We start from the raw sequence: 26,962 nt of genomic DNA on the forward strand, positions 1-26,962 counted from the left end.
TGTAAGGCCGAGGCAGGAGTTAGCCTTACAACCAGAGATGTAAGGGGCAGTGTGTGATTTACGAGTTTAGCCAATTCATTCCATGTCACAGACTAGTCAGAATTTTTTTAGCTCGTACGTCTGTTACACGTGCATCTACTAAGTACTTAGTAGGCACCTACTGAATACCTTGTCAAGTGCTGCACTAAGCAGGTGATAAAAAGCCAATCCCTCCCCCGCTCCAGGGGCTCATAGCCCAGAGCAAACAAAACGTGCAGTCACCCTCCATAGTCACCAAGCTGGGGGGGCAGAGCTTCGCAGGAGTGCGGACAACTGCTGGCCACGCCCGTGGGAGAGCAGCTACCTCAGGTAACTGGAGGGTGCAGACACGTGAAGGCTCCTGGCGGAGAGAGTACAGCTCTCGGGGAAACCAGAAATGTCCCAGATCCCTGAAGTGGGAAGTATGGTGGAGAGAGAAGGCGACGTGTCGGTCTCTCTGTGCACAAGACGCGAGGTGGGGAGCGACGCTGAAAAGCTCTCTCAGGAGCAGCTCGGCCCATCTGCTCCGAGGCGCCAGGCAGCCCGAGCGTGCGTGGGGGTGGGGCGGCTAGTGTCCCGTGTGGCCCTGGAGGGCCAAGTGGAAGGGAGAGATGCCGAGACAGCTGGTTAGCAGGCGGCAGGGAGGTGTTCTCCAGCGAGCGCTGAAGGGCATGGGGAACGTCATCCCGGAGGCAGAACCGAGGGACCAGGGTATGTGGGGGCCGGCAGAGAGGAAGGAGTCTAAGGTGAGCTAGGCTGGGCGCTGGGATGAACAGCAGTCCCATCCACAAGAAACAAAGGGCTGAGAAAACGATGAAGCTCAGTTTTGGACACATGGCATCTGAGGAGAGTCACGAGGTGCTGGTGGTGCAGACACCTGGGCTAAAGGTACTGACCTGCAGGTCACTAGCGGTCGCTGAAGCCATCGACATGGAATGAAGGTGCCCCAGGCAGGAGAGCGAGAAGCTATGCTAAGGGTGGGCGGTGGGCAAGAGGCCCACAGGGAGGACGCAGAATGCGCAGCAGCGACAAGGGAGGGGCATGGGCAGGGCAGGGGAGCCTGGCACCGAGGAGGAGGCCTGTGGGTGCAGACTCAGGGAGCCTGAGGGCACAGACAGGCGCCTAGAACACATGGAAGCCACAGGAGAAGGGGTCCCAATGGGGTGGCTCATCTGTCCTGAGTTAATCTATGAGTGGGAATCTCAATAAAAATGTCACCAATGTTTTTGTTTTTGTTTTGGTGGATGGAGCTAGACAAGATGATAAATAAAGTACATTTGTTAAAACAAATAAGCAAGAAGAGCCAGGAAAACCCTATTAATAAAACAATGCTATTGGCATATGAATAAATGGAACAGTGAAATAAGATGGAAAATTCAGAGAGAGACCCAATGCATATAACTCAAGTGCATATGAAAATTTAATGATAAAGGGGTATCACATAAATGGGGAAAGGTGGATTTTTTTTTAAAGAAATAAGTGATGGCAACCAATTAGTCATTTGGAAAAAAGATAAAACTGGATCTATTTCTCATGTTTTTTAGCTGAATAAATTCCAAATGGATCAACACCTAAATGTAAAAAAATCCATTCAAGCGTTAAAAGAAAACATGGGTGAATTTCTATATACACTTGGACACAGTAAAACTTTCTTAACTATCACTTAAAATTCAGAAGTAATAAGAAAAAAATAGATACATTATAAAACTAAAAAATATCTTCATGACAAAACAAGAAACTGTTATACCATAAGCAGAACAAAAAGACAAATGCCAAACTGGGAAACCTATAAAAAGAGCTTCTAGGGAATTCCCTGGTAGTCCAGTGGTCAGGACTCCACACTTCCACTGCAGGGGGCGTGGGTTTGATCCCTGGTTGGGGAACTAAGATTCCACAAGCCGTGTGGCACAGCCAAAAAAAAAAAAAAAAAAAAAAGAGCTTCTAAAAGACCAACAACTTGATACTGACAGAAATAGTGGCAAAAGATACGGAGAGTTCACTTTAAAACAAATGCAAAAATAAGCATATGAAAAGATAACTACGCTCACATGGAAAAATGTAAATTAAAACTACACTGAGACATCATTTTTCATCATCAGACTGGCAAAAATCCGAAAGTCTGACAACACATTCAGTTGGTGAGGCTGTGGAGAAACCCTCATTGTTGGTGGGAATTAGAAAAAATATGGCCTTTATGAAGAGGAATTTGGTAACAGCTAGCAGAGTTACACAGGTGTTTACCCTTTTACCTGGCAATCCCATTCTAGAAAAATACTCCAAAGTTACACTGGCAAAAATAAGAAGTGAAATGCACAAGACCAGTCACTGCACACATACATCGCAGAAGAACAGAATCCACGTGTCCACCAACAGGACACCTGGTTGAATGAACACAATCAGCTGTAAAGTAGTGAGGACAAGCTCTCTAGCCTGCAATGCAGTGGGTCTGGGATGTATTATCTACTTAAGAAAAGTTAAGCAGGTGTTACAGAGGGCACACTGCTTCCTTTTCTGTAACATGTGAGGAGAAAAAGGAACATGTACACATATGGTTTTGGTTCCAAAAAATAAACGCTGGAAGGATAAAATAAAATCTAATAAAAAAGGTTATGAGGAAAGGGAGAAAATGGACAGGAACAGGAACAGAAGCCAGAGCTCCCTAAAAGTAATTTTGTAACAATGATTTTAACTTAAGAAATATATAGCTGCTTTATACAATTAAAAAACAAAATGGAATCAAGAAAAAAACAATGAAGTGATTCCTAAAAGTAGAAAATAAAACGAACCCAGCCCTATATTAGTGGTATAATCACATTGAGAATTGTTCCAGGTGACCTTGAAATACAGGATTCTGATGACTTGAAAGTATAAGGAAGAGAATATAGTCACAAGCATGTTTTAAACTCTCAGTGGGCTTGTTGCTGTTACTGTTACTTTGGAACTATTATGATTTATTATAGAATAAATATAATAAATATTTATGTTCATGTGTTAGTAAGCACTCAAGGGAAGATACAAAAGAAAATCAAACAAGTGAAATCCTGTAGTCTTTAATACATCCTGGAAATATCAATATGAGCTTATGATCCATCCTCCTCCTTCTACATATCTCCCAGCTCCATCCACTGAGAGAGCCCAGAAGTACTGATAATCCAGTACAGACGAACACTCTGGGACACAGACCAAGGGCTTTTAAAGCCACAGAACAGACAGGACCAGTGCCCCTGGAAGAGGTGTAGAGCCTGGGGCAGGAAGTGCACAGGATGAGCCCGGACATCCAGTCCTGAAAGCGAAGATGCTCTCCAAGATTACTAGAGTCGAGTGAAGGAGTTCCGTCTGGGTAAAGATGGGACAGTTTGAGCAAGAAAAAAGGAATAACTGTAATAGATTGAAACATACTAAAAATAACAAAATTCATGAGTTTCTATTGATAGTGAAAGATATAACCTTAACCTCCCCTGGCCCCCCCCTGGGGATTGCTAGGCACTAATTCCTTACTACAAAAAGAATCTAGTGGTTACCCTGCTTTTACTAATCATATAATTGATGAAAATTCTGCTTTTATGGAATCATCAAAGGTAACACATGACATAAATAAAAGGAATTATTTTATCTACTACTAAGTAGTAGACGGTCAGTAACCTGGCATGGCTGTGAGGAAAACAATGTCCTAAGTGGCATGTAATAGATGTTAATTATTATCATTATTGCTTTTCAAGGGCCACCCACTGAGGGAGCCAAGAAAGGTAGCCAAGCAAGGACACGGAACAGGAAAAAGGACCAACAAGCAAGGTGGAAAATGAGCTTCTGTTATACAAAGATTTAATGGCACCAACCCACAGACCTGGCCCAGCTGCTCAGCAGGCACACTGACGGGGAGAGGGACAGGGAGTTCCCTAGCTGGGGATAAACCAGTACAGCGGCCTGGAAACAGGCAACCCTGTGAAAAGTGGTGGAGCTTATTTCCCCTCTAAGTGGGCTGGCCTGACTTGGTCCGTGGTGGAGGTAAGGCTCTGTGAGGTGAGGCCTGCAGCTCAGGCCTTGGCCAGGGCCAAGGGCTCCGCTCTCCCTCTCTCAGAACACCGCCTGTGACACCACAGTGAAGGCCGCTGCAGCCGGCTGGAGGGCAAGGCGTGGGGCGGGAAGGCGGCCAGTATGGACTCCAGCCATGTGAGCAAGGCCATCACACCCTGAGAGACCACACGGTGCCATCTCACATCTCCTCTCTTTCAGTGGGCAAGTCGCTGCTGTCTCAGCTTTTTTTTTTTTCTCAAAATATTTATTTATTTGGCTGTGTCGGGTCTTAGTCGTAGCACGTGGGATCTTTGCTGTGGCATGTGGGATCTTTTTCGTGACGGCATATGAACTTTTAGTTGCGGCATGTGGGATCTAGTTGCCTGACCAGGGATTGAACCCGGGCTCCCTGCACTGGGAACCCCAGTCTTACCCACTGGACCACCAGGGAAGTCTCTGCCTCAGTTTTCTAATGTGCAAAGTAACATTAGTAAAAGTCATAGGGGTTGGTGTGAGGATTAAATAAGATAACATATAAAAGAGAAGAGTTCGTGACACATGGATTATCTTATAATATTTAAAATAAAAGGTCCTCCCGTATTTTACCGTGAACTGTCTTCAGGATAACGCTGTCCTACTGCTTCTTGAAGCTGGACATTAAGAAAAGACACATTCTGCCACGTTTCCTTTTCTCTTATTTTATCAAAAATTGACGTGTAGAAGTCATACATGGTATCTCCCCCTTCCATTAAGAAGAAATTCCTCATGGCCTGCAAGTACTCAACCAGCCTGAATGAAGACAAAATAAGTGACAGAAAGATCTTAGGCTCATAAGATAGGATTCTAGATAAGGATCAGGTTGTACACCATCATTTTTAGTGAAACGGGTTTACACTGTACATTTACTAAAATTAGAAATACTAATACATCTTATATTATATATCCTATTTTTTAAGATTTAAGAAACTTTACATTATTTAAAACTCTGTATAAACATAATTTGTATGAACTTTACAAAGTTCATACATGGAAATGAATATATTTTAATATGATTATGAGTATTTATGGATATGCCACAATTTAAAGAACTAGTCATCCATTACTAAGTAATATCATGTTTTTTTTCTGAAAGCAAACTTCGTGACAAGCATTTTTGTGTAACAAGCTTTTTCTGTATTTCACTTGGGATAAATTCTCAGAAACAAATTTCACAGTAAAGTTAAGAAAACACTGATGGTCTACTGATCCTCTCAAAAGAAAATTGTTTATTGCAGATCCATTCCCTACTCTAATAAAAATTAGCTTGAAATCTAGGTTTAAAAATAACTTCAGCTATTCTTAAAGTACAATAAACTACCTCCCAAATGAAACCACTCCTCATACCTGTAATCTTTTTTTAGAGTTCGCATGAGATTTCCACAGCAATCTAGGTACTGCTTGTCAATATGAGGATAGAGGCAAGATCTCAGCGTTAATTCAAAAGTCTGGCAAGTCACAGATTCTGATGACCTATCCACACATATGTCTCCACCAGCAAACTTCTCGTGAAAGTCACTCTGTTCCAAATACAACCTTTAATATAAAAATATGAGTCTTCTTTTTAAGAGCTGCTGTCAACTGAATTCTCTTTTTAAAAAAAGACATCAATTCTTTTTTTTTCTTTTAATGGAGGTACAGTTGATTTACAATATTATATAAGTTTCAGGTGTGCAACATAGTGATTCACAATTTTTAAAGGTTATACTCTATAGTTATTATAAAATATTGGCATATTCCCTGTGCTGTACAATATATCCTTGTAGCTTATTTTATACATAGTAATTTGTACCTCTTAATTCCTCACCCCATCCTACCCCTCCCCCTTCCCTCTCCCCACTGGTAAACCAATATTTTGTTCTTTATATCTGTTAGTCTGTTTCTTTTTTGTCATATTCACCAGTTTGTTGTATTTTTTATTTTTAAAATAAATGTATTTATTTATTTTTTGGCCGCGTTGGGTCTTCGTTGCTGCGCGCGGGCTTTCTCTAGTTGTGGCAAGCAGGCACCATTCTTCATTGCGGTGCACAGGCTTCTCATTGTGGTGGCTTCTCTTGTTGCGGAGCATGGGCTCTAGGCATGTGGGCTTCAGTAGCTATGGCACGTGGGCTCAGTAGTTGTGGTTCACGGGCTCTAGAGTGCAGGCTCAGTAGTTGTGGCACACAGGGGCTTAGCTGCTCCACAGCATGTGGGATCTTCCTGGACCAGGGATTGAACCCGTGTCCCCTGCATTGGCAGGCGGATTCTTAACCACTGACCCACCCGGGAAGCCCTGTATTTTTTAGATTCTAAGAACTTCATTCTTTTTAATGACTGAGTAGTATTCCACTGTATACATATATGCCACATGTTCTTTATTAATTCATCTCAATAGAATTCTCTTAAATCAAAACTCTGGAGTCCCATATTTACCTTTAGTCGTAAAATTACCAACTATTATAGAAATAAAAATCTTTTTCCTCAAAGTATGCTTTGTGTGAAGCAGTCCTTCACAGAGTTGCTTCTGCCTATAAGATTAAGTACTGAGGAAGTCTTTCTAGCCATCAGGGTTGCAAGCAGTGACTGACGGCCATCAGACAATAAACAGGGTATTGTGTGGGTATTAATACCTTATTTCATTGGGGCAATTACCTAAAAGCCCCTAAGGGCCAAGATACATCGGGAGGGTCTGACTCAACATGTCCCAGGACCCCCAACTTCCATGAGCGTCTTCTGCATGAGGGACAGCACTGTCCATGGGCCTAGGGCACATGACAATCTGTGGACTTTCACAAATAATAAGGAGGCTAAATTATGTACCTGAAATAAGTGAACACAATATATTCTTGTAGTCATTCATTAGAAAGGAGAGGCTACAAAGGTTTTTATTTTTAAGGCTGGAAGCCCTACCTGGCAGAGATAAACAGTTACTAAATATTGCAGCACGGATTCTGCCATTTCAAACATTGAAAATCCTGCAGGTGTGTATCACCTTGCAAAATTAATTGCCAGCAGCGGATCATGAACATCATCCAGTTCAAGATGCCTCTCGGCAATGGACTGCATCTTAATGAGGGTCTCTCTGGTGGCCTGCTGCTCAGTGAGGGCCTGTGCAGTGGAGTCTTCTCCGTGTCGAAGACGAGACTGCACAGACTCCAGAAAGAGGGTATACAGACTTTTTCTTTCTGCATCTGAAACATAAAGAAATGTGTAAGGTGACTTATGTTCTAGTAAATAATTAACATTAAGAAATATTAAGTAAACTTATCTAAATATATTATAGTCTGGTATTTTTCCTTTGGCTTATGAAGGTCTATCCCTGTTTTGTTACCCTTACAGTATAGTACCCTTAGTACAACTAAACATTTTTATACCCTCTGTTAGACAATTGCAAAGTTCATGGTTAAACATTCAAAGTATAAGCTAGTTTTTTTCTGAACAGAGTAACAGCTTAAGCAGGATGCCTGAAAGTAAAGTTACCATTATACTAGATAGCACTATGATAACACTAATAGGAATCATAATTACATTGGGAAAAATACTTTCAACAGTGGCCCTGGAAAGTTCTTTACGTTTTATTATTCAGTTAAAAAGGAAACATTCCACAAAATGAAAATATTACTTAAGGTAGATATGATAATTTAAACGAATTAACATAACATTAAGATGATTCACAAACGAAACAACCAAGGTCACATCTATACCTCTCAAAGCCTTTTTAGTCAGTTGGTAAAACCTTAAGTATATTGCTTAAATTACATCCAAAAAGACCAGAAATTATATCAAGATTTTCTCAAGATCTATGATCAAGTCTGAACCGCTCACCAACAAATTCCTATCTGCCAGAGTTCATGTCCTCAGGTGCCAAATGCTGCTCTGCATTAAGAAATACCAGAGAATTATTGTTAAAGGACCAGTCCTAAGGCATCAAGAATACGTCAGATGTATGTGGAACGTATTATCACTGCCTTTCAAACACTGTGATAAAAGTTTCCAACGAGGACAATCTTTTTTCAGTCAGGAGCAGCATGATCTATCAATTTGATCATGGTGATCACTTCCATGAAAATAAAAGGCTTTGATAATTTTCAAACTGCAAAATAATGACGTATCTCAGAACGGCAGCTGCTCCACCACTAAGGGGTTACCTCTGGCTGTGGCTTGGCATGTGGTGCTCTCCATGCATTGCAGGTTCTTCAGCAGCTGCATTGACTTGCCAGCCATTATGATCTGCTTGAGGACGGGTTTCAGGAAGGACACCATGGTGTGCTGCCTGCTGGAGGGCCCTTGATCACTGCCAGAACTCGCACTAGCGTTATCACTCATTTTTTCTTCGTTTTCTGTCTTTTCCGATACACTGTATAGCGTGTAAGTTGCATACCAAAAGTCTCTGTGATTTACCGGAACATTCTTGTTTCTATAGGGATTCAAAAGAATTTTAAACTTTAACTTCTCTTCCTTAAAAACAACAGTATATCTATTCTAGCTTAGGCATGTTGTCCAAACATTCCAAAACACAGTAATATCAATTATTAGTAAAACAATGCAATCTTTAGGTAAAATGGGACAGATGTTTTACCTGACTTCAGCTTAACATAGAAAAGTGGACAAATACTCTGAATGGCATAGGTAAAATCTAACTATGCAGAAAGTTTCCTGAATTGGAATTAAACAAAATATGATTAATTTGGTTCTCTTTAGAAGTAGAATAAAAGTTTACCCATCTCCTCTGAAAGTAAACTCCAGAATTCCACATCTTTTTTCCCACAATTATTTCCACTGGACTATTTTAACAATGAAACAAGGTGTACACATCACCCCCTAAGGATAGTCAGAATCCCGTTTTTACGAAAATCCTCATGTGCAACAGAAGAAACAAGAAATAATGAGACCCAAGATTCAGCTAAAGAAAGGCCAGTTCTTTATATGAGCACTGTGTAAACAGGGTTACCTTTCTGTAGCTCTAAGAAAGTTACTCTCCCTGATGAGTTAAATGGATAGCTATCAATAAAAACATGTATCTAGGGACTTCCCTGGTGGCGCAGTGGTTAAGAATCTGCCTGCCAATGCAGGGGACACGGGTTCGAACCCTGGTCTCGGAAGATCCCACATGCTCTGGAGCAACTAAGCCCATGCACCACAACTACTGCGCCTGTGCTCTAGAGCCCGTGAGCTACAACTACTGAAGCCCGCATGCCTAGAGCCCGTGCTCTGCAACAAGAGAAGCCACAGCAATGAGAAGCCCATGCACCGCAACGAAGAGTAGGTCCCGCTCGTCACAACTAGAGAAAGCTCGCATGCAGCAACAAAGACCCAACGCAGCCAAAAATTAAATAAATAAAAACAAAAAACATGTATCTGTACAGAGTGCAGAACTTAAGACTGAGTTAAGAGAGTGCAAATAGTTCTACATTGCAGTTTCCATGATTCTGTTCAGAAAAATCAATTAAGTGAAGGGGAATCATCATAAATCGATTTTATGATGATCAAGATTTTCCTTATTTGTTTTATTAAATATTATACTAAAAAGGCAAAAAGAGCAGCTAATTAGGAGAAATAAGTATGTTAGAGGCATATTCTGTAATATTTTCACACCTTTTGTCTCATAGATAATTTATTCCCATTGGTTCCCATTAATGAAGCCATCTGACATCACCTAAGTCATTTTAAGGGACTCAGGGTGCCTTTCACCATACCAGCCAGCCATAAACACACTATCACTCAAAAATATAATTTGCTAATAAGCAAAGCTGTGACTGACATAAAACTTGGAAAAATATTTTTGCGCTGGTACCTGATGTCTTCTATGAAAATGCAAGAGAACTTGCCTATGGATCAGGTGAAGCTAACAGAAGTGTACGATCTCCACATGGGAGAAGAGAGGTAGACCCAGCTCCTGCTGTGCCTCCCTCACCTCTGGATGATGAACTCCCGGGCACAGTCACACAGGTGCCCATGCACAATCCACTCATCCACAGTCTGCAGGTAGGGCCGCACGGTCTCCACCCAGAGCGAGAACAGCAAGGAGACCTGAGGAGACAGCGCAGCACGCACATCCATTCTCAGAACTCCCTCGTCTCTGGATACAATGAGGTTCGAGCGTTTCTGAAGCACCTTTTAAAAAGTGATCCAATTTCTATGTCTTTTGAAACAAAGTAAGAAATTAAAAATCCAAACCATATGCTATAAAATCCTTAAGAAAAACCTCACCTAAATATGAGAAGACCATATTGTCCATAGCAGGACCCTCTTAGGAGTGAAAGTTACCCAGGGACAACAGGTCTAAATTGGACAGTCCAAACTGGGATATGGTTATCCTATCCAAATAGTGCTATTAGCAAAATGTCCATTAACAACAACGAAGTGATTCTGTTCTACTATAGTTCCTAATAAAAAGAAATTACAGAGTTGAAAGAAATCAACTTTTTATTGAAATGCAGTATCAAAATGGTGAGGAAAAAGAGTCACACCAACAAACTAGGCAAAACACCTAAATTATGTACCCAAAGAAACATGCAGCTTTCTAGATTAAAGTCTAGATTTGTATTTTTAAAAATTATGGTAAAAAAATACATAATATAAACTACACTGTCTTTACCATTTTAAAGTGTACAGTTTGGTAGTGTTAAATGTATTCATACTGTTATGAAAACAGACCTCCTAAACCTTTTTCAGGCTACAAAACTGAAACTCTGTACCCATTAACTATCCCATTTTCTCCTCTCCCCCGGTCCCTGGTAACCACCATTCTCTTCTCTGTTTCTATGAATTTGACTACTCTAGATACCTCATATAATAGAACTTTATTTTTATTTAAGAGTTATTACAAATATCTATAAAAATCAGCTATAGGTATTTTTCACATCTTGCTTTTATGTTTTGTTTTATTCTTGCCTCATCCATCTGGTGATCTTGGCAATTATAGATGAAAAGCTAGTTTCCTGCAGCCTCAAATTTAGAACCTAATTTGAAAACTCACAACAACTGTCTGACACACTATTTTTACGAATATCTATGACAGGCTATCGACCACTCCTATGGCTGAGCAGAATTAGTCACACACGGTGGACTAGACAAGAATCCCCACGGGGCTTCCCTGGTGGCGCAGTGGTTGAGAGTCCGCCTGCTGATGCAGGGGACGCAGGTTCGTGCCCCGGTCTGGGAAGATCCCACATGCCGCGGAGTGGCTGGGCCCGTGAGCCATGGCCGCTGAGCCTGCGCTTCCGGAGCCTGTGCTCCGCAACAGGAGAGGCCACAACAGTGAGAGGCCCGCGTACCGCATAAAAAAAAAACAAAAAAAAAAAAAACAAAAAAAACAAACAAACAAAAAAAAAGAATCCCCACATACAGTTTGCTCAGAGGCTTCTCCAACATTGTCATATTCAAGGATGGCTTTGTACAGGGTGTTGAGCAGGTGAGATGCTCGAACGACATTTCGAGTGTCAGGTGGAACTTCTGCTACTCCAGTACTAAACACTTTGTGCAGAACCTTGAGCTGAGCCAATCGAGGTGACAACTTGTCCACCACTATTGCAAGAGTTATTGTAGTATCTGCAAATATCAAGAAATCAAACTCATTAAGCAAGGAAAAATACCTGCATTCAAAATGTGATATAAATGCTAACCTACTTATGGAAAGGCATGGCAAACCGGAGGATGGCAGGTTTTAATCCCATGTTACAAGGAACTGATTTCCCCCAAAAAAGCACCCCCTAAAGAAGGAAAAGACAACTCAGCAGAAAAATAATGAATAAAGGAAGTGACAATTCATGGAAAAGGAAATTCAAGCAATTCTTAAACATATAGAAAGATACTCAACCTCACTTATGAAAAAAGAATGCAGAATAAAACTACTCTGGGCAAATACAAAACAGACTACAATGGGCTCCTGTTTTAGTGAGGAGAGGTGGAGAGGGTGACTACTAAAGGCAACAAGAGCAAGTCCCTTCGTCAGGATGGCACAGCTCTGAACCCTAAATATGGAGGCGGTCATACAGATCTACATATGTGATAAAATGTAAAAGAACGGCAGAAAGATACTGCTTACCTCCTCGCAAAAAAACAAGGCCTTGCAAAACTGGTTAAACCCATGTCAGACCTGCAGACTAGTTAATGTACTGTGCCAATGTCAATTTCCTAGTTTTGATAATGTACTACAGGTGTCAACACTGGAGGACGCTGGGTGATGGGAACATGGGACCTCAATGTACTATTTTTTGCATTAGTTGTAAATAAAAGTTAAGGGGGAAAACCTGCACTGGGTTACCATTTTCACCTGTCATACTGGTGAAGACCCAAAAGTTTGATAACACATGGCTGGCAAGACTGGGAACAAACGGGTACTCGTATATATTGCTGGCAAGGGTGTAAAGTTATTTATCTGTACCTCCGTGGAGAACAATGTGGCAGTATCTACTAAAATCACATATGCCATCACACACCCTTTGACTTAGCAATTCCACTCTTAAGAATTTGTGCTATAGGTAACTTGGTGCACATACGTACAATTACTTATATGTAAGTGGTTATCCCTGCAGCACTGTTGCCAACAGGAAAAGATCAGGTACGGCCCAAATGTCCATCAAAAGGGGAATGGTCTATGATACATCCATAAAATAAAATGCTCAATATGTAAAAAAGAATGAGGAGGCCCTTTAAATACTTGTACCATATAATCCTCAAAATTTAAATTAGAAAGCAATTTGAAGAGAGCAGTTAAAAGACTACCAGGCATGTGTATATGAATATATGTTGCTTGCATATGTCTAAATTATTTCTGGAAGGATGCACAAGAAATAGATCAGATGGTTTTCTCTGGGCTGGGGAACTAATGCAGGAGGAAAAAATTTCACTGTAAATCTTTTTATACTGTTTGGATTTTTAGAGATATGAATGGCTTAAAAATACAAATTCAAAATAATTTTAAAAATTGAGTGTATTCAGGAGAATTACTTATTTGCCATGTAATTTTCAAATCTTATATCTTTCTATACTGTTTGGATTTTGAGAGATATGAATGGCTTAAAAATATAAATTAAAAATAATTTTTAAAAATGAGTGTATTCAGGAGAATTATTTATTTGCCATGTAATTTTCAAATCTTATATCAATTATTAACCTAAATGGCATTCAAAATATGAGTTATGTGTGTTATGAGCAAAAGGGAAGAATATTTAAATACCATTATTGATGATGCACTTCTCAATTTCTGTAAGTTCCTCTTTGAAACTAATGAAGTATTTGTACAGGGCCCACATGAAAGCCTGGTATGTTCTAAAAGGTGCTTCTGTTGACTTCTTAGGAACGGAACCATTTCCAGGTAACATGCTTTCAGAGCTGTGCCCCATGATTTCATCAATAAACTCCTGGAGTCGAAACACAACCTGGCCATATGCTGCTATTTGTTCTAGCACTGATCGTAAACAGCTCTACAACAGAAGCAAACCAGAATGATTTACAGTCAGTCTTCTGTAGACATTCTAATTCATATCCCCCTCACTGTAAAATATTTCTTTTGTGACTTTTTTAAACAGTATGCTTAGTAAAAGACAAAGTAATAAAATGAGTATTTAGTTTTACATTCAGAGGAAACAGTGTAAGCATTAATTTTTATAAAATATAGAACTGTGGCTTACACTTTTTAAAAACACATAAATATAAGGTAAATGTACTGTAGGCAAAAAAATTACAGTAGACAGCTTTCCCAATAAAGAATGACAGAAAATACAAATCAAAACTAAATATAAACACCACAAACAAAATATAAAAGAATTCTCTCAGCACTATAAAAATACAAACTTAATTTTGCCTTTTGGACTTAAATATATTTAATGGTTAATTTTAATATTGCAAAATGTTCTAAAGTTACATAACCATGATTTACATAAATCTTATTATTTAATTTTAATGACAATAAATACAAATCACTTACATGTGTCAAATGAGTTACTATAATGTTGTTCCTCACAGTTACCTTTCCATCTATCAGCTGAAATATAAAGAGCTTTTTTACCCCTGAAAGTAACCTGAAATAAAAAGATGAATGTACTTTAAGTTTAGAAAAATATTCACTACAGTAATGCCTAAGAAATTTTAGTAAAAGAGTCAGAAGGGGAGGGTAAGGGAGGACAAAGAGGTCAGATCATAAGAAAATAGAAGACATCAGTCTTTTTATCTGATGACTTTAAGATTGATTATTTCTTTTAAAAAGTACAAAACAGTATTGTCAAAACATTTCCTCACATACGTGACGGTCCAAACAGATCTTCCCACTTTTAAGCATGTCAGTATTATATTTTATGGCAGAGAGAACCAGAAACTGTAAATCTCAGTAGTAACAGCACTACATGTTACATTCTTCATCTTCATTTTTGTGTGAACACAACCTAGATTCTTAGATTCCTGGTTCCTAGGTACAGGGCACAAGTAACTATCACTGACGTGCTCTGCCTAAAAAGTAGTAAGCAGAAAATTAGAAACCTTAACTTGAATTCAGATATTTAAAAAGTGATAGTCTAAACTTGGTTAAATCATATATGACATTATTTAAAATGGAAAAGAGGTAAATATACCAAAATCTCCATGGTCGACTCTAAAGTTTGGGCTTCCTGAGTCTGCCAATCCAAATTTAGGTGTCCACAGGGACCTGATTTGGGTTCATCCTAATGGCCTATTTCTAATATGCACGTGAAAAACCCTCAAACACCTTTCTTCAAAAAACCAAAATTCTGCTTCTCATTAATAAAGTCTTTAGACTATGAATTAGGTTAACAGGTCTTACCATAGGGTTTCCCGAATAACCTGCGTTTCAGTAACAAAAACTCTGTCATCTGGAACATATAATGGGTCACTGCTGTATAAGTGTTGGTCCCTATTAGATAACAAACATTAAATGTCAATGAAAAGATTTCTCATTAAGTAAAAGTAGAAGTCTCAAAGAATATGTGTAATTTAGTGGTAATTTAACCAGTAATAAATAAGCAAATAAACATAATACATGCTTTAAATTTCCTCCCATATTCATTTTCACAAGTCAACTGAAATACTCTCAGAGAAGCACTTTCAGAGCAATTCTATTTGCTATGTTTATTGCTGACTTAGGCAAATATTTAAACCTATGTATTGTTGTTTTGGAAAAATAGTAACTATTTTTGCAGTAAGTACACTAAAACAGAAATCAAATAAATGGCGTAATATAAACCAATCCATTCACTTTGAAAATAACAAATCAAAAGACAGATTATAGTTAAATAATTTCACTTTAAAAATAATAATTAAATAACAAAACTGCTTAATTGGAATTGTTAAAAATTTCAAGGAAAAGCAGGTTTGAGATTTCTTTTCCCTTCTCACTTGGCTGCCTTGAGAATAAACCCTTTCTGCTGCAAACCTTGGAGTTTCAGCATTTGGCTTGCTGCTCATCAGGCAAATGGAGCTAGTTCGATGAGGAACTGACCACAGGTTAAGTGGCAAGTGCAAAGTATTATGAAGAATAAGTGACTGAGGAGAGTGGCCAAGATGGCAGAGTAGAAGGACCCTAAGCTCACATCCTCTCACGAGCACAGAGAAATTACAACTAACTGTGGAAAGAAAAACTGATGAGAAACACTGAAACATACCAGAAAATATTAAAGAAGGAACCACAACAAGACAGGGAGGAGAGGCAGACTCGCGATGTAATCAAATCCGATACTCCCCAGGTGGGTGACCCACAAACCGGAGAATAATTATATTATAGAGGTTCTCCCACACGTGAGGCATGCCCCAGTCTGGGGCGTCTGGCACCGGGAAGAGGAGCCCCCAGAGCATTTGGCTTTGAAGGCCAGTGGGGCTTGACTGCAGGAGCTCCACAGGATGGAGGGAAATAGAGACTCCACTCTTAAGGGCACAAACAAAATCTCATGAGCACTGAGACTGAGGGCAAAGGCAGCAATATGATAGGAGCCCGGGCCAGACCTACCTGCTGGTCTTGGAGGGTCTCCTGGGGAGGTGGGGGATGGCTGGTGGCTCATCCTGGGGACAAAGACACTGGTGGTGGCTATATCAGGGAGCATTCACCTGCGTGGGCTCTCATGGAAGCTGCCCTCTTGGCACCAAGACCTGGTCCCACCCAGTAGGCTGTAGGCTCCAGTGTGGGGACGCCACAGGCGAAACAAACTGGGCAGGGACACAGCCCCTCCCCTCAGCAGACAGGCTGCCTAGACTTCCTGAGCCCACAGCCGCCTCTACACACACCCGCAGATACAACCTTGCGCACAAGAGGGACAAGACCCAGCTTCACACATCAGTGGGCAGGCACCAGTACCTCCTGCAGGAAGCCTGAATAAGCCCCTGGACCAGTCTTACCCACCAGGGGGCAGACACCAGAAGCCAGAAAACCACAGTCTGCAACAGCTCACTGATGAAATCAAAGAGGAAATAAAAAAATACCTGGAGACAAATGAAAGTGGAAACACAACGACCAAATCTACTGGACACAGCAAAAGCAGTTCTAAGAGGGATGTTTATAGTAATACAAACCTAACTCAGGAAAAAAGAAAAATCTCAAATAAACAACCTAACCTCACACCTAAAGGAACTAGAAAAAGAAGAACAAATAAAACCCAAAGTTAGTAAAAGGAAAAATCATAAAGCTCCACAGTGGAAGTAAATGAAATAGAGACAAAAACATAATAGAAAAGATCAATGAAACTAAGAGCTAGTTCCTTGAAAAGATAAACAAATTTGGTAATTTGTTTATCAGACTCATCAAAAAAAAAAAAAAAGAAAAAAAAGAGAGAGAAGGCCGAAATCAATAAAATCAGAAATGAATGAGAAGTTACAACTGACACCACAGAAATACAAAGGGTCACAAGAGACTACTACGAGCAACTGTACGCCTAATAAAATGGACAACCTAGAAGAAATGGACAAATTCCTGGGAATGTACAATCTCCCAAGACTGAATCAGGAAGAAACAGAAAATATGAACAGATCAATTTCCAGTAATTAAATTGGATCAGTAATCAAAAAAAGTTCCAACGAACAAAAGTCCAGGACCAGATGGCTTCACAGGTGAAGTCTACCATACATTTAGACAAGAGTTAACACATATCCTTCTGAAACTATTCTAAAACATTGCAGAGGAAGGAACACTTCCGACCTCATTCTACGAGGCCACCATCACCTTGATACCAAAACCAGACAAAGATATCACACACACAAAAAAAATTACAGGCCAATATCACTGATGAACACAGATGCAAAAGTCCTCAGCAAAATACTAGCAAACTGACTTGAACAATACATTAAAAGGATCATATACAATGATCAAGTGGGGTTTATCCCAGGGATGCAAGGATGATTCAACATCTGCAAATCAATGTGATAACAACACATTAATAAATTGAAGAATAAAAATTACATGACCATCTCAATAGATGCAGAAAAAGCTTCTGACAAAATTCAACATCCATTTATGATAAAAACTCTCGAAAAAATGGGTATGGAGGGAACATACCTCAACATAATAAAGGCCATATACGATAAGCCCAGCTAACATCATACTCAAAGGCAAAAGCACTTCCTCTAACATTAGACACAAGACAAGGATGCCCACTGTTGCCACTTTTATTCAACATAATTTTGGAAGTCCTAGCCACAGCAATCAGAGAAAAAAAAGAAATAAAAGGAATCCAAATTGGAAAAGAAGTAAACCTGTCACTGTTTGCAGATGACATGATAATATATATAAGAAAATCCTAAAGATGCTACCAGAAAACTACTAGAGCTTATCAATGAATTCAGTAAAGTTGCTGGATACAAAACTAATATATAGAAATCTGTTGTATTTCTATACACTAACAATGAAATATCAGAAAGAGAAATTAAAGAAACAATCCCATTTACCACTGCATCAAAGAGAATAAAATACCTAGGAATAAACCTACCTAAGGAGGCAAAAGACCTGTACTCCAAAAACTGTAAGACACTGATGAAAGAAACTGAAGAGGATACAAACAGCTGGAAAGATATACCGTATTCTTGGATTGGAAGAGTCAATATTGTTAAAATGACCATACTACCTAAGGCAATCTACAGATTCAATGCAATCCCTATCAAATTACCAATGGCATTTTTCACAGAACCAGAACAAGAAAATTTTAAATGTGTATGGAGACACAAAAGACCTTGAATAGCCAAAACAATCTTGAGAAAGAAAAATGAAGGTGGAGGAATCAGGCTCCCTGACTTCAGACTATATTACAAAATTACAGTAATTAATACAGTATGGTACTGGCACAAAAACAGACACATAGATCAATGGAACAGGATAGAAAGCCCAGAAATAAACCCACACATTCATGGTTAATTAATCTATGACAAAGGAGGCAAGAATATGCAATGGAGAAAAACAGTCTCTTCAATAAGTGGTGCTGGGAAAACTGGACAGCTACATGTAAAAGAATGAAATTAGAACAGTCTCTAACACCATATACACAAACTCAAAATGGATTAAAGACCTAAATATAAAACTGGACACTATAAAACTCCTAGAGGTAAACATAGGCAGAAAACTCTTTGACATAAATTGCAGCAAATTTTTTTGGATCCGTCTCCTAGAGTAATGGAAATAAAGAGAAAAATAAACAAATAGGACCTAATTAAATTCAAAAGTTTTTGTACAGTAAAGGAAACCATAAGCAAAACAAAAAGACAAACTACTGACAGGGAGAAAATATTTGCAAATGATGCAAATGACAACGGATTAATTTCCAAAATATATAAACAGCTCATACAGCTTAATATGAAAAAAACAAACAACCCAACCAAAAATGGGTAGAAAACCTAAAGACATTTCTCCAAAGACATACAAGTGGCCAACAGGCACATGAAAAACAGCTCAATACACTAATTATTAGAGAAATGCAAATCAAAACTACAATGAGGTATCACCTCATACCAGTCAGAATAGCCATCATTAAAAAGTCTACAAATAGGGTTTCCCTGGTGGCGCAGTGGTTGGGGGTCCACCTGCAATGCAGGGGACACGGGTTCGTGCCCCAGTCTGGGAAGATCCCACGTGCCACGGAGCGGCTGGGCCCGTGGGCCATGGCCGCTGAGCCTGCGCGTCCGGAGCCTGTGCTCCGCAACGGGAGAGGCCACAACAGTGAGAGGCCCGCATACCGCAAAAAAAAAAAAAAAAAAAAAGGCTACAAATAATAAATGCTGGAGAGGATCTGGAGAAAAAGGAACCCTCCTCCCCTGTTGGTGGGAGTGTAAATTGGTGCAGCCACTATGGAGAACAGTACAGAGGTTCCTTAAAAAACTAAAAATAGAGCCCCAATGTCCATAGCAGCACTATTTACAATAGATAAGACATGGAATCAACCTACATGCCCATCAAAAGACGGACAGATGAATGGATAAAGAAGATGTGATACACACACACACACATACACACAATGGAATATTACTCAGCCATAAAAAGAATGAAACACTGCCATTTGCAGCAACATGGATGGACCTAGAGATTATCATACTAAGTGAAGTAAGTCAGACAGTGAAAGGCAAATATCACATGATATCACTTATATGTAGAATCTAAAAAAATGATAGAAATGAACTTATTTATAAGATATAAATGCACTCATAGTCATAGAATAGAAACTTACTGCTACCAAAGGGGATAGGAGACGGGGCGAGAGATAAATTAGGAGTTTGGAATTAACATATACACCCTACTACATATAAAACAGGTAAACAACAAGGACCTACTGTATAGGATAAGGAACTATATTAAACATCTTGTAATAACTCATAATGGAAAAGAATCTGAAAAAGGATTATATGTACACACACACATATGTAAATGTATGTATGTATAACAATCACTTTGCTGTACACCTGAAACTAACACAACATTGTAAATTCAATACTTCAATTTTGAAAACTGTTAAAAAAAGTTCAAGAAAGCATTTAAGTCAAACTCAAAACCAAATATTAAAACACCCAAGTTTCCTCTATCAACACACGAAATGGAAAACAGCTTCTTACCAGACAGCAGCTAGATTGGAGTGCAAATGTAAACTATGAGGAAACCTCGAGGACCTGACTGTCCAGTACTGACGGACCACATGTTGTTCCAGCCAGCTTCGGGCATCTGACTCATCTAGTGGAAGGGAATTTATTTACATTTAAGTCATAAGAGTTAACAACAAAATACTTGATCAGCTTTGCTACAATATCTGGACTTATGATTCCATTCAAATATTCAATTGACAAAGGGTCTTTAAAGTAATAGCTACCCAACAACATTTATATATATAATCATTTACTTAAAACCATATATATATACACACACACACACATACAAAGAGAGACATACAAAATTTAATTGTCACTGATAGAAAGTAAAAAAAAAAAAACAAAAAACTACTCGATTTTAAAATGACCCATGAATAAAAAGACACAATCAGTATACTTGAATAATTCAATAATCATAAAAGAAATTGAAATGGTAACCTAAGATGTTTCCAAGCACCCCCAAAGCCTCAGGACTAGTGGTAGGGTTTGAAGGATTAGCTATCTCATACAGATTGTTGTGGAAAACAGAAAGGAGAGCTATCTAACATTTTATGAGGCCAATATAACCTTGCTTCTAAAACCAGATAAAGACATGATAGAAAAAGTAATTCATCGCAGAATATAGATTAAAAATTCTCAATTAAAAAAGGCTAACCCAATCCAATACTATAGTAAAAAAATAACAGAATGATCAAGGAAGTTTAGCTCAGGAATTCAAGAATGATTCACTATCAAAAAAATCTATCAGTAAAGTACTAGAGTAAAAGTGATGAATTACAGAATTATCTCACAGATAAAGAACAGCACTTGATAAAGTTCAATACTTATTTATAATTAAAGACTCCTAGAAAAACAGGAATAAAGGTCTTAATTTTACAAAGGACACATATCCAGAACCTATGCCAAAAACTATCACACTTAATTAAGGAATTTCAGGGGCAACCCTCTTGGGATAAAAACCACTCCAGGAAACCCACGCTTATTGCCACTGCTTCCTCTACAGACTAGAGGGCTGGCCAGAAAAGAGACAGGGTTAACATGTCATTAATAAGATATAAGGTATAAGAACTGGCAGGAGGGGCTTCCCTGGTGGCACAGTAGTTAAGAATCTGCCTGCCAATGCAGGGGACACGGGTTTGAGCCCCGGTCTGGGAAGATCCTACATGCCACAGAGCAACTAAGCCCGTGCACCACAACTACTGAGCCTGTACTCTAGAGCCCGAGCGCCACAACTACTGAGCCCACGCTCCACAACTACTGAAGCCCACGCGCCTAGAGCCCGTGCTCTGCAACAAGAGAAGCCACTGCAATGAGAAGCCTGTGCACCACAACAAAGAGTAGCCCCCGCTCGTCGCAACTAGAGAAAGCCCGCACGCAGCAACGAGGACCCAACACAGCCAAAAATAAATAAATAAGTAAATAAAATTTATTAAAAAAAAAAAAAGAACTGGCAGGAGATAAAACTGTCAATATTTGCAAACAATACTGATTGTCTACACAAAAAACGTAATGGAATCAACAATATATAAGCAGTATGAGAGTTTAGCAAGAGCACTGGATATAAAAACAACTTATAAAAAACAAGTGTTCCCCTACCTACTCCAGCAATAAATAAAACAAAAAAAGACACTATTCACAATAAGAACTATTAACATACATAGAAATTAACAAAGGCTTAAGGTTTTTACAAAGAAAATTTCCAAAATCTGGTAAGACGTTAAAAAATTAGAATAAATGCAGATATTTTCATAGTAAAGATGTCAGATCTCCTCAAGCTAAATCTATAAATTCAGTGCAATCCCAATAAAAATTCCAGCTGGATTTTAAAAAAGGAACTTATCATACTGCTCCTAAAATGTCTTTAGAAGAATAAAAGCCCACAAATAGCTAAGCCTATTTTGAAAAACAGTAAAGGAGGTGAGGGGGAAACTTGCCTTCCATGTGTTGAAACACAGTACAAAGCCATATAAATAAAAAGTCTGTTCCTCCACAACTCACACTCAGGGAAGAGAACTGAATGTTCAGAAATAACTAAGTGTATCGATACATAACAATGTTAGAACCACAAAGCAATGTGGAAAGAATGGACTGTTGGGAAATCTGCTCATGACATGGGAGAAAAATAAGCTGGACCTTTTAACCTCACTGCACACATTAAAGAGGATCTGGTGGTCACTGAAGAGCTAAACACAAGCTCTAAAAAAGCAAACAGAAGGAAAACACAGGGGCATGTTCTTTTAGAGAAAAATATCAAGGCCCCAATTCTAAGCATACCATGAAAAATTCAGATTTGAGTCCAATAAGATATTTTTAAAAATCACAGATTCTGTTTGAAGGATACCATGAACATACAGGTGACTGACTAGAGGAAGAAAATGGCAATGTCTAAAACCTAGGAATTACTATCTAGATACACAAAGAACTCTGAAGTGTGGGGATGGGCAAGAACGACATGGAACTCTAAAGAAAAGCGAGCAAAGGATGTCAGTGGATACATCGTAGAAGGGGCAAGACGGATCCCAAGTACTTATCCTGAGTAGTCAGACACATACAAATGAAAACAGCAGACAAATCAGAGGGGGGGTCCTAATCAAGTAGGGACGAGATTGTGGACCAGGTCCATAACATTAGGGAGAATGGGTGAAGGCAGCTCAGGCCTGTCCACGAGAGAAGCAATTACAGAAATGAGGTACTGCAAACTGCAGCCTCCTACTCAGCCATTAGGAGCAACAGGAGAGATATTCATTGAGTGACATGGACAAATTAAAACAGAGTTAAATGAAAAGAAGAACAGAACAGAATTTACACAGAGCACAATACCAGTATGTAATTTTAAAAAAGGAATACAACCAACCGAAACAATGTACTTTACAAGAACTCAACATGTTTGAGAACAGATATCAAATACATTAGAACAGGAGCCTGTCACTGGGCTGGCAGAGAAAAGGAGAAGGGAATGAGAATCAGAAAGGGCAGAAGAGAAGAAATAAACTAAACCAAAAGGCCCTGCACGGGCTGCTGCTGCTGCTCACATGCTCTGAGCTGATTAATCCACTCTACCCTAAAGGTCCAATTCAAGAATGAAAAAGAAAGGGAAGAGAAAAGAAAACAGAAAATCGTTAGCATGCTAAATCAGCTTTAACTACTTTATGTGCATTTGGCAAGGTTCAGGTACAATGAACAGGGCTAGGTCACAGACCCCAGCTTCTGGGGTTAGCTTCACGGCTGTGACCGTGGGAAAAACACTGTAACCACGCCTTTGTTTTTTACCTACAAAATGAGAAGTAGGATTAGATGTTCTAATCTCTAAGGTTGTTTCCAGCTCTTTCTACATTCTACCAATTCATATTTTTTTTACTAAAAACTGAAAAAGCAGACATTCAAATTTAAAATTAAATTGCAAGGATCTTTTCTTTTTATTTAGTCACTAACTTTAGCAAAGCCAATCTTCTCAAAAAAAAAAAAAAGAAAAGAAAAGAAACAACCATTTAGGACTAACAAAGTTCTCAGAACTATATATTTAAAAAAAGACCAAAATTGCACTGTAAATGCCTTTTCAACATTAATTCTATAGAGCTACTTCTTAGGCACTACGGAAGAAAGATCTACTAATGGTTTAAAAAGATTTGTTTTTAAGGACAGCAGAGCTTACCAATATTTTAAACCACATAGAACTGATTGTCAAAGCTTGCCTTTCCTTCTAGAGAATTCTTCTGTTAGAAAATGATGCCAGTATCTAAGAACACACACTACCTTTCCAGCTGACTTGAGGTCCCGGTTTTTTGTTTTGATCTTGTTCTTCTAATGGTGTCCTGTCCACCTGAATCCCAGAGTCCTCTCTGCTTAAAGGCTGTTGATCATCTTCATCCTCACTTTCTTCAGACCAATTCTGATTAAAAGAAGGAAATACACCTTGCCCTTAGAGCACCTAACAACTGGAGCTATTTAGACTAAAAGATCAAGAAAATTTCAGAAGAAAAGCAAAAACTTTATCAAATGAAACTTTTTTCTACATGTCTTGAAAGTTACTATTACAGCATGGAATTAGTTTTGGTGGCAAAATCCCAAGATTTACAGCTCCTTAAGGGATACATATATTTTCTGATCAACTTTGTAGTACCGATGTTTGGGTGCAAAATCTTAATAAAACTTCCATAATAAACCACTCTAATTTAGTGAAGAGTGTTCCTGTTTTAGATAAGTTGCTGTAGGGCAGAGGACCCATAAAAATCATTTAAATAACTTGGCATGTATTTATGTTTTCAGTAGCAAAACCACTGATACTTACTGGTGTGTCTACATTCGGGCCAAGGTCAATTTCTTCACCTTCCATCAAGTATTTTCCCCAGTCGAAATCATCTTTCTTTTCTAAAATATAGCAGAAGAATTTCATCAGCTTGATCAAAAATATGTGGGAAAAAAACCCTAAATTACAGTAAAAAGTCTAACAAAACTCAGAATAACTTGGGAAATGAAAGTTCAAAAATATTGAAACACTCAATAAGTTGACATTCTAATACATTTAAAATTTTAATTTCTTTATCTTCAAAAGTGATTTTTCTCTTTATATAACTGAAGGTTTAACTTACAAAGTCAGAACTCATATTTTAAAAGAAAATTTACAACTACAATTGAATTTAAGACAACTGAAATATTTTAGTTTCAGATTTTTTTTTACAACTTTTTATAAAATCTCAAAGTCTGGTAATTAAGTCATAAAACCAATTTCTCTTTTATTTGTTATATATGAAAAGCATTTGGTAACGTACCCACTTCTTTATCTCTTGGTGTTTCCACATAATTGCTGTTTGAAGGAGAATCAGACAGACATAGAAGAAGTGACAATATGGAATAATGTGCATCTGTCTTTAAAACAAGAAATGAAAAATATGAATCACTGAGGTTCGTAAGAGCTTTCTAAACTAGTTTGAGTAAAGAAAAGATAACCCCATGACAGTTATGTCCTCAATTTTTTTCTCCTGGTTTAAGAAAACACAAATCATACCTAAATAATCTCAAACTCTAAACTTGTTTTTACAGTTCAAATGTGTACAGATAAGGAACCTGTCAAATAATGCACTACATGAATCATAATGAGGAATCTCAGACAAACCTAAATTGAGGGACAAGCTACCAAATAATTAGCCTGCTCTCTTCAATAATGTCACAGTCAAAAAAAGAAAGGGTGAGGAATGTTCCAGATCAAAGGACACCAATTGGTGAACCCAAGCAAAAAGTACACAGGAGTTCCTTTTAGTATTCTTCAACTTCTAAGTTTTTTAAAACTTAAATTGTATTTTAAAAATCACATTTAAAAAGCTGCCAAAAATGAAAAATACTCCAAATATGCAAATAGTCATAAACTATGCATGGAAAGGAGAGAGGAGGTGAATTAAAACCAAGGAAGGTAAGGAAGTCTCAGGTTACCTCTCCCTATTAAATGTTCTATAGTACTTTATGTATAGCTTCATAGTGTTTATCATAATTATAATTAAATAGCTATTCACAACTACTTGGGTAGTGATGATCATGTCTTGTTTATTCTGTATTCCTACCACCCAGTGATGACAGGGACACAGTAGACACTTGGTAAACTTTCCTGGGAATGATAAGGCAATATATCATGAATTCTCTGCTTAGAAATGCGTTAAATTCCTTTAACAACAACAAAAAAATTTTCATTCCATAGAGAAGAGTAGCCTAAAATGTAAATACTTGAAGAAAATAACTCCCAATATATAAATCTATTATTTAGTAATAATTGCTAACATCAGATTGTTTATTTTGGAAGGACTCTGTACACCTGAAACAGGTGAATGTTACCAGTGAAAGAGGAGAGAACTATGTACAGTAAAAGCAAGAGCACACACAGTGCCCTTGCAGACCTCCCTACTTTGCCAAGGACCAGAACTACTGCCCTGTAGCTGCATGGTGATGCACAAAAGCAGCACATGGTCCTGGGAAGAGGACCTGGATGAGGCCATTCCCCTACCCTTTGTTCATTTTTTTGCTAACATCTATAAGGGAGCTTGACACCTAGAAGACTCATTAATTGAGGTAATCACTGAACTAAAAAATTAACATTAATGGCTAAAACATAACCTATCAATCAGCTAATATCACGTTTTACCTGAAGTCACTAATAGCATTAAAGAAAAAAGAAGACTGCTGCTAAAAGTTAGGGCCCTGGAACTTAACATTTAGATGATACAGGAGACTGTCCAAGATGGCAGACTGGGAAGACCTGCGCTCACCTCCTCCTACGGGTACACCAAAATTACAACTATTTACAGAGCAACTATCAGTGAGAATGCTCTGCAGACTAGCAGAACAGATCTTCTGCAGCTAAAGATATGAAGAAGGAACCACAATGAGATGGTTAAGAGGGGTGGAGACATGGTATAGTCAAGACCCATACTCCCAGGTCAGTGACCCACAAATAGGAGGATAATTATAACTGGAAAAGTTCTTCCCAAGGAGTGTGGGGTCTGAGCCCCCTATTGGGCTCTCCTGCCTGGGGGTCCTGCATTGGGAAGACAAGCCCCCAGAATGTTTGGCTTTGAAGGCTAGTAGGACTTATATTCAGGTAACGCAGAAGGCTGTAGGAAATACAGACTCCACTCTTAAATGGCACACACAAAATCTCACATGCTCTGGGATCCAGGGCAGAAGCACTAATTTGAAAGGAGCCTGGGTCAAACCCACCTGCTGATCTTGGAGAACCTCCCAGAGAGGCAGGAGGTAACTGGGTCTCATCCTGGGGACACAGATGCTGCTGGCAGCCATCTTGGGGAGCTTGTTCTACCACAAGGACATTAGTGTGGGCAAGCACCATTTTGGAGTCCTCCTC

At 38.8% G+C, this 26,962-nt stretch overlaps 1 protein-coding gene across 1 annotated transcript in view; it reads right to left on the minus strand.

Annotated features, from left to right (window-relative positions):
- The window catches only part of TUBGCP5 (tubulin gamma complex component 5), a gene marked incomplete at both ends in the record, with an annotated part of 66,717 nt that overhangs the window by 17,741 nt on the left and 22,014 nt on the right, over positions 1–26,962 (minus strand). The window contains 13 exons of the mRNA XM_079710717.1: positions 4,639–4,821; positions 5,416–5,604; positions 7,040–7,238; positions 8,196–8,464; positions 9,962–10,077; positions 11,396–11,598; positions 13,229–13,475; positions 13,979–14,072; positions 14,828–14,917; positions 20,083–20,197; positions 23,866–24,001; positions 24,401–24,480; positions 24,882–24,978. Of these exons, the coding sequence (XP_079566843.1) occupies positions 4,639–4,821; positions 5,416–5,604; positions 7,040–7,238; positions 8,196–8,464; positions 9,962–10,077; positions 11,396–11,598; positions 13,229–13,475; positions 13,979–14,072; positions 14,828–14,917; positions 20,083–20,197; positions 23,866–24,001; positions 24,401–24,480; positions 24,882–24,978 (2,018 nt within the window). The remainder of the gene's footprint in view (positions 1–4,638; positions 4,822–5,415; positions 5,605–7,039; positions 7,239–8,195; positions 8,465–9,961; positions 10,078–11,395; positions 11,599–13,228; positions 13,476–13,978; positions 14,073–14,827; positions 14,918–20,082; positions 20,198–23,865; positions 24,002–24,400; positions 24,481–24,881; positions 24,979–26,962) is intronic.

Source organism: Hyperoodon ampullatus, assembly GCF_949752795.1.
Source record: "Hyperoodon ampullatus genome assembly, chromosome: 8".
Classification (NCBI taxonomy): Eukaryota; Metazoa; Chordata; class Mammalia; order Artiodactyla; family Ziphiidae; genus Hyperoodon; species Hyperoodon ampullatus.